The 16,347-nt window shown below is 40.1% G+C and overlaps 2 protein-coding genes across 4 annotated transcripts in view; one reads left to right on the top strand and one right to left on the bottom strand.

The window, feature by feature from the left end:
- Positions 1–984, bottom strand: part of ccdc57 (coiled-coil domain containing 57) — a 37,061-nt gene extending 36,077 nt beyond the window's left edge. For all 3 annotated transcript variants that reach the window (XM_065949516.1, XM_065949515.1, XM_020640268.3), the window contains exons 1-2: positions 785–984; positions 5–168 (exon numbers count right to left, since the gene is read on the bottom strand). In XM_065949516.1, coding sequence (XP_065805588.1) covers positions 5–168; positions 785–787 — 167 coding nt within the window. In that variant the 5' untranslated portion in view covers positions 788–984. The remainder of the gene's footprint in view (positions 1–4; positions 169–784) is intronic.
- A 976-nt stretch (positions 985–1,960) lies between these two features.
- On the top strand, positions 1,961–16,258 carry slc16a3b (solute carrier family 16 member 3b). The gene is made up of 6 exons (XM_020640054.3): positions 1,961–2,066; positions 6,906–7,174; positions 7,273–7,416; positions 8,296–8,906; positions 9,885–10,065; positions 13,245–16,258. Exons 2-6 carry the CDS (start codon positions 6,952–6,954, stop codon positions 13,571–13,573), a joined length of 1,488 nt encoding a protein of 495 aa, XP_020495710.1. The 5' UTR covers positions 1,961–2,066; positions 6,906–6,951; the 3' UTR covers positions 13,574–16,258.
- Positions 16,259–16,347: the final 89 nt, after the last annotated feature.

Consider the following 16,347-nt stretch of genomic DNA (forward strand, 5'->3'; position numbering starts at 1 on the left):
GTACCTGAGGGAGGAGCACTCCTCCTGTGCCTTTCTCAGGGAACTCTCCAGCTGATGAACCCTCACAGCTTGGAGCTCCTTCCATTCCCTCTCTTTACTGGCCAGCTGGGCCTCAAGCTCTCCCAGGTCACTCTCCACGTCCGACTGCATGGCCAAACATGTGTAAACCTACCATGCCACAATAAAGGTTGATCAACATAGTATTCTTGCTCACCCGTTAGTTTACTTTACCATGTTAACGCAACTTTCCACTGAACGCATCTGTGGCTGTCGTAGGTACCACAGATGTTCAGACATAAAGTGTCCTAATGCCTCCTCGTTTAGTTGTTCATTATAATGTCAAATACTTATCAGACATATCTTAAAGAAAAACCATAGAGGCATTCTTTAGGACACCTTTTTATCTTCATTAGGACACTTTCAGTCTTCAACATCTGGTGTAGCAGCTGAAAGTCACCTGTTGACATGGTCACTGTTTTAACCATGACGACGTGCATGAGAGCAAAATACAGGACACTACAGTAAAGACAAAATGCTGTGAGGGTGCTAGGAAAGCGTTATCAGTAGAATATAAATAACCCTTTCCCAAAGATAGAGTCAGGTAGTGATTTAAAATGACATGAAAACACATGTTTTTGGTTTTAAGATTGTATTTCTTAGTACAGCGGGTCAGTTCAGAGTTCTATTGACCCCCCCCTGCACCTCAGGTGGGCGCAACAGGTAAGTAAAAACAAAACTGCGAACACACTGGATCAACAAACCGAAATCAATCACACAAACCTACCATGATCCATGAGCCGATTTCACTCGGCAGGTTTGGTAGGAGCTCCTAATTCTTTACACTTTATATTCACCAAGCCATGTAGCGACTTGTTTATTTATCTTAATTACTCTATGTTGGAAAACATCATTGGAGGAGCTAAAGTAGACGTTCAATAAAACTTGACCAGTCCGTCTTTCAGGTGAATGGTTTGCCCGTGGGGTTTCCCGGGCAACCGTCCGTTATGCCATATATGTTCCCCCGGCACAAGGAGAGAGAGAATAGTTCCGAGCGACGCTAGTTTCTTTTAGACACATTTTATTCATAGTGGCCTGATGTCAGTGTTAGATAGTCGTTATTAAACGCAAGAAATGTGTCCTGAATTTGAATCAACTGATTGGTTTTATTATATATTTAAATCATATATTTAGGAAATTAGGAAAAAAAAATGTTTGTCATAATAAGAATTATATATTTTAACCTATTAAAATAGTGATTATTTTAACATTTTAATTTCAATGGGAAAATTCTACATTCACATGTCCAAGTAGGCCACAAAGAAACCCCACGTATGATAACGCACAATATAAATCAGACAATATTTTCTACAGAAACTGAAATAAAAGCAGTCAGACAGTATCAATCAATCAATCTTTATTTGTGTAGGGCCCATTCCTAAAAAAAAATGTTACACAAAGAAACTTTACAAAAGAGCTTGTAGAATACCTTACTAGTTGTTATATTATATTACAAAAGAGCAGATAAAACACCTTACTCTTTGTTATATTGTGTTACAAAAGAGCAGGTAAAAGATATTACTCTTTGTTGTATTATTATCTACAAAAACCCAACTTTAATCCATCATGAGCACAGCAGCAACAGTGCCCCAACCCTAAACCAGTAGAAATGTGCTAGACCTAAATGTATTTGTTTCTTGTAAGGTTAAGACTACAATGTCGGTGTCTTCGTTTTTGGTTTAAAATGTTTGTATTTAAGCGTTTCAATTGTTTACAATATAATGATAATAGAAGAAACTGGCTCCAATGTGATATGAACTCTTAGTCGTTGACTAAACTTGAATTTCCCTTCTAAAAAGTTTGTAACATACTTAGGCAGCTCTGTATGTTTGGTTGCTTAATGATGAAATACGATGCAAGGGACAGTTGATAAACGCACATCTGTTTGATTTGGCGGAGGGGCGTGGTCTCCTTTGCGTGCGCGCCGCCGTCTGATAAAGGCAGGACGAAAGCGCGCACCCGCGAGTTGTGTAGAAGCGCTTCTGAAGAGGCAGGCATCATCTCACCAGGTAACGTCACTTAATTTTGTATTTTTCCCTTTTCTTCACTTGAGGGTTTTTTTTTTGTCTGAGTTCTGACGTTTCGGAATTAATTTGTATTTTTTATTTTATTAAAACTGCTTTTAGGTGTGGAGTAACAGGTGGGCTAAATATAAGCAGGCTAAAGATGATAAATTAGAATGAATTTGAGTGTAAAATGAGAGTAAAGGAGAGGTGTTTGTGATGCTTAGCCCCATGATAGTCTCAGTTGTTACAGTATTTAACACTTTGGACCGGTCGGATCAGGATCAGGTCTGTGGGGATGCACATTAGAGACCCACGCCTCACTCCTCACGTAGGCAGCTTGCTCTCTTGGTTCTTTCCGCTATCCACTCCTGTCAAGTGTACGGCATAGAAAAAAAACTTCATACTGCAGCTGTTACCTAAATAGGACAATACGACGGATATATTACTCACTTACAGAGGAAACAATGGCTCCGGCTGGGAAAAAAGACTATGCTGCGCATTAAACGGAAGATCTTCATTTCCTCACGGCGATCATTGTGGTGTATTAGTTATATAACGGGGGGGAAAAGTAAAGAAAATGTAACACTGAAAGTCTTATGCCAGCTAAAAAGACAACAAAACGAGCTCGGAGGATAAAATAAGAAAACTTCTGGGAGCGGATGTTATTTGGCAGACAGAGCGCGCTGCCTCGCTGCCTCTTTTCCTGATTCAGTGATGCGTGATGAAGTCTGAACGTGATGCAACAAGCGCTGAAAGTTTGAAGTAGGATGTAGTTGCTGCTGGATGTGACGCAGAAGTCACACTGCCTACGTGCGCTGCGCTGCATCCACGAGACGATGATGATGTCACGACTATAGGCTATACGTCATCTTTCTCTACCAAAACATGCAAATGTATACAGTTACATGTAAAAATAATTCATTCAGGGAAATCGGTTATGGGCTGGAATAACTCTCATGTAGGCTATTCTTGACGCAGCCAGGCAACTGCAGGATATCCTGATCTAAATACTGAAAGTGTCATGATTTGGTTTTGTATTTTGTATTTGAGTTTCCCCGGTTTTTCCCAGTGTTGCTTGTTTCCCTTGTGTGTTAATGTTCCCTAGTGTTGCTTGTTTCCTTGTTTTGTCGTCAGTGTTTTCTGTTTTATTTTGTCATTCATTATCCTCGTGTATCTCTGTGTTCTAGTGTGTTTTTGTTAGAATCTTGAGTTCTGTGTGTCTTCAGTGTTTCATCATTTATTTTGTATTGTCCTCAGTGTTTCTGGTCTTGTGTTTCTCCCTGTCTTGTTGCCCTGCTTGTCCTCACCTGTGTCTTGTTAGTCACTCCTGTGTTTTATTACCCCATGTCTATTTAGTCTCTGTGTTCCTTCCCTTCCTGTTGTCAGTTCATTGTATGTTGTAAGTAGCCAGTGTTGATTGTTGTATGTTGCAAGTGTCAGTTTTCGCTCGTGCTCCTGTGTGGCTCCCTGTTTTTGATCCCTGTGATTGTTTGTTTTTTGTTGAACTTTTGGAAGTAAGTTTTTGTTTGCCTTTGGCCTTTTTGATTATTAAATAATGTTAGTTAATTCTGCATGTGGGTCCAGTTTCTGATTTTTCCACACCCGTGATAGAAAGACGCTTTGTTATTGAAGTGACATTTCTATCTTCATTACTTGACATGATGTTTATTACTTATGCGTCATCAAACTTTAAACACGTTATTTGATGGGTTTTAAAGCAGCCACAATCATGTTTAACTGAACCGTATAATTTGTTTTAATGCAGCAGGTTCAGAAACAGCAAACTCAGGAAATGCGGTGAGATAGCTAATAAAGAGAGACATGGGAACAAAAGCAGTAAGACAATACAAAATATTTTCAATATTTGTATTTGTCATATACACAACAACATCCTCAACAAAGGTTTGGTCTATGGCCTATAGCCACCAAGTCACTGAGTTATAAGTGTTGTTAATTATTACCTGCAACAATTCCTTTAGTTGTTGAAACAGATGTAGAAAAACGTTCTTCGGTGTTTCCTAATGTAAAAAATAATATCCTCAAATGTATTACTTTGTCAACAACCAAAACATATTTGACGTCACAGAGGAGGAAAAACAAAAACCCAGAATACTTCACATTTAAACAAATCTTGATGTTCGTTTAAATGTTTCCTGAGACGTTCCTGTATGAAATTATTACCTTTTCACAATAAAATCTGAAAGTTCAGCCCCCAGGTTGTTTGATGCACATTTAGACTCTAAATTCATCTAAAAACTGTTTTGTATCATAACATGGGTAGTTGAATTGCACTTACTCAACAGTTTAGTAAAATAATAATGTATAAAAGTGTATGAGAAAAATATTGTTTATGGAACTGTTCGTAAACACAGCAGCGAAAAAAAGGTCTAGTTGTGTGTGTGTGTGTGTGTGTGTGTGTGTGTGTGTGTGTGTGTGTGTGTGTGTGTGTGTGTGTGCGCGTCGAGGAGGAAGCTTTATCTGTCCTGACAGGTTGTCAACAATGCCTCAGCCACAGCAGATAAGATGTTTTTATATTAACACCCTTAACCAAAATAAACACAATACATGCGCAAGCTCTCAAACACATTGGCTAAAAATAGAATCGATCCTTCATAAAAACAAAACAGAGGCTTTTCAAAGACACGTTAACATTTCAATTGCAATCAAAAGACAACAAAAAGGCAATAAAAGCTTTAAGTAGTCAGATTAAATGATTGGCATGGATCTTTATTATTGAGAAGCTTCAGTAAACAATGACAGATCCGATGACTCACAAGTAAATCAGAGAAGATTTCAGGCCTGGGGCTAATTAGTTCTTTATAGTGAAGTAATAGGATTTTAAAACCTATTCTCTGACTCACAGGATGCCAGTGCAGTGATTAAAGAAGCGGTACAAAGTGCTCCACTTTCTGTTATGTGTGCTGTTCATAGACTATGGATGTAGTCTCTGTGATGTCACCCGTTAGTTTCTGAAGAGGCAGGTATGAAGCCCAACAGTGGCGGTTGCCAAATTGGGAATGCTAACGTTACTCTTGATCGATCTGGTAGTATAGTATGCAATATTTTAAACATTAATAAAGCAGCATATCAAATATTTGCTAACTAAGTATATTGCTGAGTTATGACTTTAAAAAAAGAGTGAAGTCAAACTCTCTCTCAGTTCTAATGGGAAGGCGTGTTCTTAAGCTTGTTTATGTGTCACGTAGAGGCTCAAACATGTTTCCTTTTGCGTGAATGGCGGTAGTCTGTTATTATGATACGGGAAGACCATTTGACACCGCTGTCTCTCACCACTTGTATTATAGGTAGCCTACTAATGGAGAATAATGTCTGATAAAAAGTTGAAAATGGTGCTGGCGTTGTCAGCCCTTGGTCTTTTAGTGGAAAAAGAAAAGAAGAGGCAGAGGAGACAAATAAGGAGAAACCGCACTAATGGGTGAAAGCATGGATACTACAGTGGCATGCTCAAGGGTGTAATGTTGATGACAGCTTTAAGTGAAGCAACAATGCCATCTATGGGTGACACATTTATATAGAGCAGTCATGTAGCACAGTCATGGTTTTTACATGGGTTTTACAAACATTACAAAGGGGCTTTCCTGAATCTGTGTCAAGAGCTGGAGATAAACGAAACCTCCTAACAGCCAATCAGAGAGATCCCTTCAACATGTCTAATCGGCTGAAAAAATGACAACAGGTAGCGACAGAGCCGGACGCACGGCAAAAACAAGGGCGACAATCGCTCACTGACAGTCCAACTGGGACCGACAGCAGGTGTGTCATGGCCTTTAGCCTCGCTGCTTGTTGGGAAAGAGAGACAGCCCCACCCACACAGGGACACCATTAGTAGAGGCAGACTGGCAAAGTTTCTTCTTCTTGAGTAAAACTAAAGGACAACCAACAGACCTGCCAAACAGAGGATCTTTCTAAATACTTTACTAAGAAATAAAAACTGAATCCTATTTGGGTTGCCTTTTAGAAAAGATTAGTCTTACAAAATCTGCGTCACCTACTGCACTTGGTTAGAATAAAGAAGGGTGGGGGGAGGAGAAGAGGCAGTGTGCTGAGGGACAGAGAAGGTATGGCCAATGAAAGGTTTTGTTTTGGTTGGAGAGATTGGAACTAAAGTGCAACATCTACTGGACATCTACTCTGAAAGTTTCATATTATACCTCTAGATATAGATACACACATTTATTTTGTCTATCCCTTAAATGCAGTTATCATACACTTGTGGAAAAGATATACAGTAGAAGGCAAGATAAGATGGTCACTCAACTGGAAAGTTGTAATCCATATAGCACACTCTGCTGGTGAAAGAGAACTGCTAGTGTAATACAAATACAAACTAAATGCTATTTGACCGGTGAATAAACCTAGTTATATTGGCGCATATCTGTGATAGTCAGATATGCGCCGATACAGATCACTTGATAGATCACTTGATATGCTAATATCTGCCGATATTAATCGGCTGGCCAATTAAATGGTCAGGCTCTAAACATGTCTAGCTTGATTTGGTAGATGTACGAGTCAAGAACGTTAGGGAATCACTTACATTTCTTCCTTTTTGGAGTTTCAACAAATTCCAAGTTTTCTATTTTTTTTGCGATGTAAAGAGCACTTATAAAGCACTTGTAACAGGCTTTAATCTGTTATGTAGAGTTGTATGTCATCTGCATAAGGTGAGATGTACCTCGTTGAATATTCTGTTTGATATCTATGTTTTCATGAGCACAGTCAAGAGCATGAGTGCCAGTGGGCAAGAATACAGTGTATAATAATTGAATCCACCTGAACCATTTAAACAACACGCTAAAGGATACATTTGTGTTTATCTAGCACTCTGTTTACAGCCACTGACCTCAGCACAGCAGCAGAGAGCATCATGGGAGGAGCAGTGGTTGATGACGCACCTCCTGGGGTGAAGGCACCAGATGGAGGCTGGGGTTGGGCGGTGTTGGTCGGCTGCTTCGTCATCACCGGTTTCTCCTACGCTTTCCCAAAGGCTGTCAGCGTCTTTTTCAAGGAGCTGATCCGAGAGTTTGGTGTCGGCTACAGCGACACCGCCTGGATCTCATCCATACTGCTCGCCATGCTGTACGGCACAGGTAGACAAAAAACACCTCACACGTGTCTAAAATCGATTTAGTTTTAGCATTGAAATGCCAAATAGAGATCTACACGTTTAATTTCTGTGTTGTCTCAGGTCCTCTGTGCAGCGTGCTGGTGAACAGGTACGGCTGCCGGCCGGTGATGATGGTTGGAGGTGTCCTCGCTTCACTGGGAATGACTCTGGCCTCTTTCTCCACCAGCATCATCCACATCTACCTCTGCACCGGAGTGATCACAGGTAGTGACAACATACACAGAAAATATCAACATATGGAAAGGACACCTTTAAAAGTAACATGCATCCACATCTTTGTCAAACCTCTGTTAGAATACGGAGCGACAGCATTGATGAAACCGCAGCTTTTATTTTAGACATGAGGTTTGAAATATTTGTAGCAAATACTGAAGTGCTTTAAACCTACATTCTTTCTAATGGCCAGCAGTGGGGCAACTCCACAGGATGTAAACAAGCAGGAACCTTCAGTTATAAGAAAAAAAAACAATACAGAATCTGAAAAACTGCAGTTCCTTAAGTGTCCACTTGAGGCTGGCTAAGAAAGTTAAACCCCATTATATGCACAAGGTACTGTTTTATAATTTGGTGTTCTTCACTCCTTAAACAACAATCAACTGCGGCCCAAGATTCCTTCTTGTCTGGCCCTCTGCTCAGTCAATTTCTTTTTTATTCTTCTTGATCCAAGGCCTTTTAGTCTGCCCTCATGTCTGTACTGAGATAATGAGCTCAAACTGGTAACAGGAGAAGTTTGCTTCATTACTTTCTGCCTGAAAGACATGCCACACTTCTCTCGGGGGATCCCACTCGCTTGAACCGAATTATAATGTTTAAGGTCAAGCATTCAGGGCACCGAGGGGTGAGGGAAGAGGCACCATTCTCCACATTTGTCTCATCTAAGGAATATTTTAAGCTGTCATTTTAAGTACAAGAGTTGGACAATGTCGCCAACAGAAGTCTGAGTCAATGCAAACCAAAAAATACAGAAAAAATGCAAAGTTAGTCTTTTTTTATGCCTTTTTAGATACAAAAACATTTAGATCGCTGAGAAAAAAGGAGTATGTGCAAAGTAAAACAATTCCATGACATTTCCCATCTGTTCAGGTCTGGGTCTGGCACTGAACTTTCAGCCGTCTCTCATCATGCTGAATCGATACTTCAGTGAGAAACGTCCTCTGGCTAACGGCCTGGCGGCAGCAGGAAGTCCTGTGGCTCTGTGCTGCCTCTCCCCTCTGGGACAGGTTCTCCAGTATCAGTACGGCTGGAGGGGGGGGTTCCTCATACTGGGAGGGATGCTGCTCAACTGCTGTGCCTGTGCTGCCCTCATGAGGCCCTTGTTACCCCCTAAGAAGCCACAAGAGCTGGAGATGAGCGATCCCACAGCTGCAGAGGAGGAGAAGAAGCCCCAGACGAAGAAGAAGTTGTTGGACTTCAGCGTGTTTAACGACAGAGGATTTCTTATCTATACCATCGCAGCGTCCATCATGGTTCTGGGCTTGTTTGTGCCCCCTGTGTTTGTGGTCAACTACGCTAAAGCCCTCGGCAACGAGGACACCAAGTCTGCGTTGCTGCTCACCATCTTAGGATTTGTTGATATGTTTGCTCGACCCACATGTGGACTCATAGCAGGCATGAAGTGGGTACGGCCAAGATGTGTCTACCTCTTCAGCTTTGCTATCATCTTCAATGGATGCACCGACCTCATCGGATCACAGGTAACTCGACTCACACCACAATGACAAAACCCTAGAAAGAGTATTTTCTGTTTCTCCAAAACTAGAAACCAAGTCATACAGGTCCAAGAGCTGCACCTCTCCAATGGTTTCTCACTCTATTTTGCCACTCACAGACTCAAAATGTTACTTGAAATCTACAGAGGTAGACCTTTAAGCAACAGTAAGATACCAGAAACATTTGCTGTCACTCATTGTAACAGAACAAAAAATCCTGTTTGCAAAAGAATTGCTTCATCTTAAATTGAGCAATAAACCTACTTCTATTTCAAAACTAAATACTCACCACTTAAGGTACAGAAATACTTATTTATTGTTGCCAGTTTCTAAATTTTGACCCCCTTTTATGAGCGTCTATTGCTTGCTTGTTTGTTTTTTTTACCTAAACTTATCGTCATTGGCGGGCCTTTTGAATTGTACTTTGAAGCCAATATTGTCTGACTGTGTATAACAATGCCAGGGCCTGCAACAAACTTTTTTCAGTCAGCTCCAAATGCTGATCTAAGCCAGGCCTAGGAGGCAAATGTTGGCCAGGAGGCTAGCGTTTACCCTACTCATCCACAATAAATAACATCTGGGGGTTGACTGCCATGTTCTGCAAGATAAAACCTTTTTTGTTTCAATTAAGTTTGGTGGCTTTAAAGAGAGTAAAGTAACGGCTCTTTTTGTGGGTTTTAAAAAAAGGGATCTTACCCCTTTAAAAAATGTCTACCATTGAAATGACTCACTTCATAAAGTTGTGCAAAAGTTAAAAGGCGTGTTTACTTACCATTACAGCTTGATACATGGCTGCAGCTGATGCACTCTATACATATATATGACAATAGGGCCAGGTTTTAAATACCAGAATTCTCCTTGAAATGTCTGTTATCTCTCCTGAACAACGCGCTCTGTGTCATCACCTGGGCCTCCCCTTTAAACGTGTCCTCATGTGCAGAAATCTCCCTCCTCTTCCTGCAGGCGACCGACTACACAGGTCTGGTGATTTTCTGTATCTTCTTCGGCATGTCCTACGGCATGGTGGGAGCGCTGCAGTTCGAGGTCCTCATGGCTATTGTCGGGACGGAGAAGTTTTCCAGCGCCATCGGCCTGGTGCTGCTTATGGAGGCCATCGCTGTACTTGTGGGACCCCCTGGAGCAGGTCAGAGCATGAAAGGAACAAATGTGAAGTATCTGTATACATCAGCTGCTTTGGTTTACTTTTTTACGTTTTTGTTTTTTCATTTCTTTGCCTGTTTCTTATATTTTTAAAAAGTTTGAAGGGCACAAATATCCCCCTTTTTCTGGTCACATGAATTTAAATGTATGATATAAACCCCTTGTATTTCTCCTGTCTCACAAAAAAATGCCCTTGCCAAATTTTGTACATGTAGATTGATACTGAAGTCAGAAATTAAAGGCAAAAATAGTTTAAATTCTCATCAGTCAAAAAAGTAAAACAAATCAGTGGCTACAAACCAAGAAGACAAGAATTAATCGCAGATAAGCTTCTTTTAAAGAATATGAAAGCGGTAAGGCACATATAGAGAGCTCATTAAAGACTGTGTGTGGGTGTGGTAGAAACCTGTAAGAAACCCCAACCAGCAGACGTAGAAAAGGTAAAGCTAAACTATCGAAGAAATCCAAATATCAGAGTGCAAACTATAACTGAGGTAAATGTAGTTTAACAAGAGAAAACAAAACTTTAAACATAGTAAATTATTTTAACATATAAAGGAATGTGTGAATGCAAACTGACACTTTTTTCTCCAGCGAGTAAAATGTTTTCATGAAGTTGGGCCGAGCTGATGCGTGAACACAGCAGGATATATTCTGGAAAATTCACTGCAATCAAACAAGCAGAAGGGGTTGATCGCTTTATATCATGTGATCAATGTGCAACCAATGAGTGACCTGTATGCAGGTTATGAAGCTGTTTTATACACTTCTCCACTTTTATACACTTCTGTTCTATACACTTCTCCATACACTTCTGTTTTATACACTTCTCCACTTCTCCACTTTATACACATCTCCATGTTCTTTTCCACTTCTTTGTTGATACTGTGAATACATCAAATTACTGCAGCATCGACATAAAGGCAAAAAACTGTTATTATAGTTTTGGAATCTGTCACTTTTATACATCTCGTCCTGACCATTTAAAGAGACTTACTCTTACTGAACCAGACTGTCAGATTTTTATGTTTTTGAAGCCTTGGGTCAATTATCAATTAATGAGACGGAATTAAATATAATCATAAACAGTACAACCAGAGTTAGACGTCTTCGATGTGCCCGGTTGTGTTTTATGAAGCTGTTAACCTTTAATGTATGTACAGCGACAGTGGAGAAGTGACAGAAACAAACAAAGAGATTGAGGATACTAAAAGTTGACGTCTGGATTTAAGCAGTTGTTCAGGGTAACAGTCTTAAACCCAAATCCATGAGGAGGCCCGAGTTGACTCTTTTTTTGATCACATTAGATCCCTTTAAGTCACGTAAGCTTTGACTGCATCCCAAATCCCCCACTTCGCCCTGACCTCCCCTCTCTGTGCACTTCTGTGGGAGTCTGGGTGTTGGTTTCTTTTCGTGATAGTGGTCGTCTAAACGTCCAAAGTGAGTATTTTCAGATGAAGATACCACACATTGTGGTAGAAAACATGGACCTGATAGGGTTATTTTTTGGGCCATTCAGCCTTCATTGGATAGAGCAGCTGAAGAGAGACAGTAAACGCAGGGAGGAGATAGTGGGCCATGACATGCAGCAAAGGGCTGAATTTTGATTTGAACCCAAAGTGCATGCATAGAGGACTTTAGCCTCTGTACATGGGGCGCGCATCATATCCTCTAGGCCAACTGGTGGGCTTGGAACCCAAAAGTGGGTCACAGAGCTGTTTTCACCAGGTCTCAGTGCATGTCTGGAAAAAAAAATTGTTACAATTGACTTAGGAGATGCTTATATCCAAAGCTACGTACATCAGAGAGTTAAGTACAACACTAATCCATTCATACACTGTCACTGAAGCAGCGGGAGCAATGCGGGGTTGAGTGTCTTGCCCAAAGACACATCGGACATGTTGCTCAGCTGGGGATCGAACCCTCAACCTTCCTGTTGAGAGGCGACAACTCTACCAATTGAGTCACAGCCGTCCCCAAAGTGTGTCAAAAAGTTATGAAGCACTTTTGAACATGTGTTTGTATTGTTCCGTTTCCTTGTTTGTGAATTCTGAGGTCCAAACTGCACCATTGTTCATTGGACAAATCTGATTGGTTGGTTGAGATATTTCATGAAGGAGTTGGTGGTGGGTCCTGAGGCTGGACCAGTTGAGAACCCCTCACCGCTCTGGCTATCAGGCGTCCAACCTGATGCAGTTTAACATTTAACATAGCGAACATTGTGGGGAAGCCCGTATATATGCAGATAATCAAACAAAAAAAAAAAAATCCATTAGAATATCTCTGCATTTTTAACATGCAAAGAAATATATTTTTTGAGTGTGAAAAAGAAGCATTTCTGGGCGCCGATGCCCTAGCGGTTAGGTCGCGCCCCATGTAAGGAGGCTATTGTTCTCCAAAAGGACAGCACAGGTTCAAATATGATCTGCGGCTCCTTTACAGCAAGCCGTAAGCTTTTGTTATTTGGCAACACCAAATGCTCAGAAGCCAGGAAATGATGTTGAAATGATTAGAGCAGATGCAAGATGACGTAGTCTACACATTACATCTCACAAGAAAGCCAGCTCTGGATTATTATTTTTAATACATTTTTGATAGCTCTTGATACTAAAGCTTGAAGCTTGAATCATGAAATTAAATGTCGATGTTTCAGAGATCATTCAAACCTTCCCTCTTTAACTCTTGCACATCAGCTAATAGAATGTATTTAGCTGGAAGCGAACATATGGTAACTGGCTTCCATACGTTCAGGCTGGAAACATGTTAATTTCCGCTGTAACATTTTATAACAATGGAGGTTACCGCTTGATCATCCCCCCTCTCTCTCTCCCCTTCTCCATCCACTATCTCTATCCACAATTTTAACCGCGAACACAACCATCGGATATAAAAATAGCATTTGATCTTTCCAACTTCAGTGTGATGTCAGAGGGAAAATGCAGAAGTGTGAATATTAAGAATATTGCCCTTCAAAACCGTCTTCATACTGTCGTCAATGACAAAGATATGACGACACAGACGAGCCACAAGATGAAGCTTTCTGGCAAAAAGAAACACTGATGACAATTTGCTGCCATTCTTCTCAGTGTCCCTGTTGCTGTGCTGTAAATTGCTTTTTTTCATGCTTAAAGAGAACATAAATATTCTTCTACTCTTCACCAGGTCGCCTCTTGGACGCCACCAATAAGTACATGTACGTCTTTCTGTTGGCGGGCTGCGAGGTCGTGCTGTCGGCCATCGTCATCGCTTTGGGAAACTTCTTCTGCATCAGAAAGAAACAGGAAGATCCCGAGGCAAAGATGGAGATGGCTGTGAGCGCTGCAGAGAGGGATGGACTGAACCCCGGAGTGGAGAAAGGGGAGGACGAGGAAGGAGAAGAGGAGCAGAAGGGAATGGAGAACGGGAGTATCAGTGGTGAGAAAGTGTGCAAGGATGCGGTGATGGTGAAGGAGAACGGGAAGAGGGTTGAAGAGGAAAACACAACTATATGAAGAGTTGGAGTAGCAGAAATGAGACTGTGCATCAAGAGGACAACAAACAAAGGAAAGAGGAGGATCTGTGGCAAAGAGATGGACGAAGGAGCACAGAGAGGGAGAGGGAACAAAGTCGGATTTCATATGAGGGATTCAAAAAGGCAGAGAGGGTATTAACAAATAGTTTCACATGAATCAGTTATTTTCATAGACTGTACATAAGATAGCATCCATCTGTGGACTCTTATTTAGAAGCCCCGTCAGCATCTTTAAATTTGGAGCCAGGAGTCACCAAATGAAGACAAGAGAGTGAAGATGGAGAGTAGGGAATGGTTAGCAAAGGCCAAATAATCACTGTTAGCATGGTTAGCAAGATGCATCCATAATTTACAGGAAATGTTAAGTTAATAGGGACACTAACCATATCTAGTAAAAAAGAATTGGAACGCTGTCTCCCCAAAGCATCTTTTAGTTAAACACAGAGACTGCAACAAAAGAAAGACGACACAAATGCGTGACGAAAATAAAGCCGAAACATTTAGATCTCCCCCTAATGAGTTGACTTAATACAGATGGAGACGTCTTCTACTTCTTATATACAGTCTGTGAAAAATACAACATGTTGATGTTTGTACATTACTGTGATCTTGAAGGAGTTTATCAACAAGTGACGGTACAGTCTACATGCTGCAATAATTATTTTGGGCGTGGAAATGCACCACATTACTGGAAACACACCAGCTCCTCATGTTGAATAGCTTTTCTATAACGCTGCCTAGAACAAAGATAGAGTTTGAGTTTTGTGCACTTTAAGCATTTTTGTTTCTAAGACAGATTTTATGTTTTCTAATTAGGACTCTTGCTATTCTACTTTCTAAGAAAAATATCTCAAACATACCTCCTGACTACATTTTCTTTTCAACAATATCTTGGATAATTTCCACGAAATCTGCCTTCTCACTTTAAACAATCAGGCATGGTACAAGACAGCCCTTCCAAAAGGGGGCGTGGTCACAGCTCATTTACATTTAAAGGTACAGACACAGAAACAGCTTGTTCTGAGCAGGGCTGAAATAGAGGGGTTTATAGGCGTGATCAAATACAGGATCAGAGTGGATTTAGAACAAGACACTTCACACACATTTTGGAGAGCTCTGAGACTAAACTTCTAATTTAACTATGTAATTAATTTTTTAGGAGGCTGGCTAGATGTTTAGAAAATAGCAATATCAGATTTTTAATCTTAGAAACACAACCGATACAGATACCTGTTTTGATACCCCGACAACAGAAACTCAAGTCCTAATCACCCGATATTGGGTAATGTCTTCTTTTTAATGACCAAAAACCGCAAGTAATCTCCTGCACGCTGTCTCAATCAGTACGAAAGTATGAGACACTGCCAACGAATTTGTACAATTTAGACAGCTTTCTCTTTCGCTCTTTCGCTTGGAAGCTTTTGGTTAAAAACACGGCTAAAGATCTGCAGTTATTTTAAAGCTTTGGTTCTTTACGATACTGTCGATGAATAAAATAATGTGGGCTGTAATGTTTTAAAACATTCAGAATCAAAAAGTATTACCGTAGCAAACATCTTTACAACCTTCGTAAGGAAGTCATTCTGTTACACTCCAACTTCATCATGCACATCATGACAACTCACTCACAGAGAGAGTAAGTGGACCCCCGTACTCATCACAACTCTGTTATTGGTTGATCTTTGTCTTTATTTATTGCAAATATTTATTGATATTTTATGTAACAAGTGGATGAAAACTTGCTTTCAACTTTTTGATAGTTTGGGGACACAACCAAATCCTTGGACCAAAGTGAGAGCTGTAACTACAAACATGAAGAGAAAGGATCTGAGTATGAAAATGTGACCAACAGGGAAACATTACAGACACATTCTAATTTCTAGAATAAAGTCTCAAAGTGTATGAAATAAAGTAACAGTGTTGAGAGTAAAGTTACATTTTTTGAGGAAAAAGATTTTGTTGTCGTTCTTTAATCTATTAAACATTATTCAGGACATTTCTACTTTATGGATAATTCAGATTTCTTTAAAAAAATAAATAAACTGTAAAGTCAAATTCGGACGTCATTCTGGATAATTGGATCACATACACCTCAATATTTTCTGTTAAAATGCTTTTGTTGCAGTTGCTTCATCATTACAAAAAGTCAGATTCTTTATGAAGGCTTTAAATAAGATCATTTTGAAAATGGTTGTCACTTTATATACTTGAATGCCTTGATTGTGTTTATTGTATCACTTTCTCCAATTTCATGAAAACAATCAAAAATCTATTTTGTTGGTGTTTGCTGTGTGCTACTTTTATGTGACTTCCTCCAAGTGAGGTGATTGATAAGTCAGGTCACTGGATTACACTTTGTTAATCTGGCTGCAGCAGTGCATACTCGGCTGCTGAATGTAGTGATTGTCTTGTTTTGTCTCGACTGCTCTGTTGAACTTCCGCTGAATGTTTCCCTGAAACCTGCCGTTATGCATTGAAATGATACGAGATGCTGTGATCTACTGTATGTACTTTATGCCTTCTGTGCGTCTGATCTCTACAGACCTTCAGCAGAGCAAAAAAACACTTGCTTGGGTAAAGAAATGCAATTTTCTTTTTTTGAGTGACATTAAACACAACAAATACATATATTTATATCTCCTGTTGAAGAAAATGAGAAAATACATTTTTGTGTCTTGTCATTCTTGTTACGCAGCAACATTTGATACTGAAATATATGTGAAAGAAAGTCTTGCATTTTGGTCAATTGATTCA

The sequence above is a fragment of the Labrus bergylta genome, chromosome 21, assembly GCF_963930695.1.
Source record: "Labrus bergylta chromosome 21, fLabBer1.1, whole genome shotgun sequence".
Classification (NCBI taxonomy): Eukaryota; Metazoa; Chordata; class Actinopteri; order Labriformes; family Labridae; genus Labrus; species Labrus bergylta.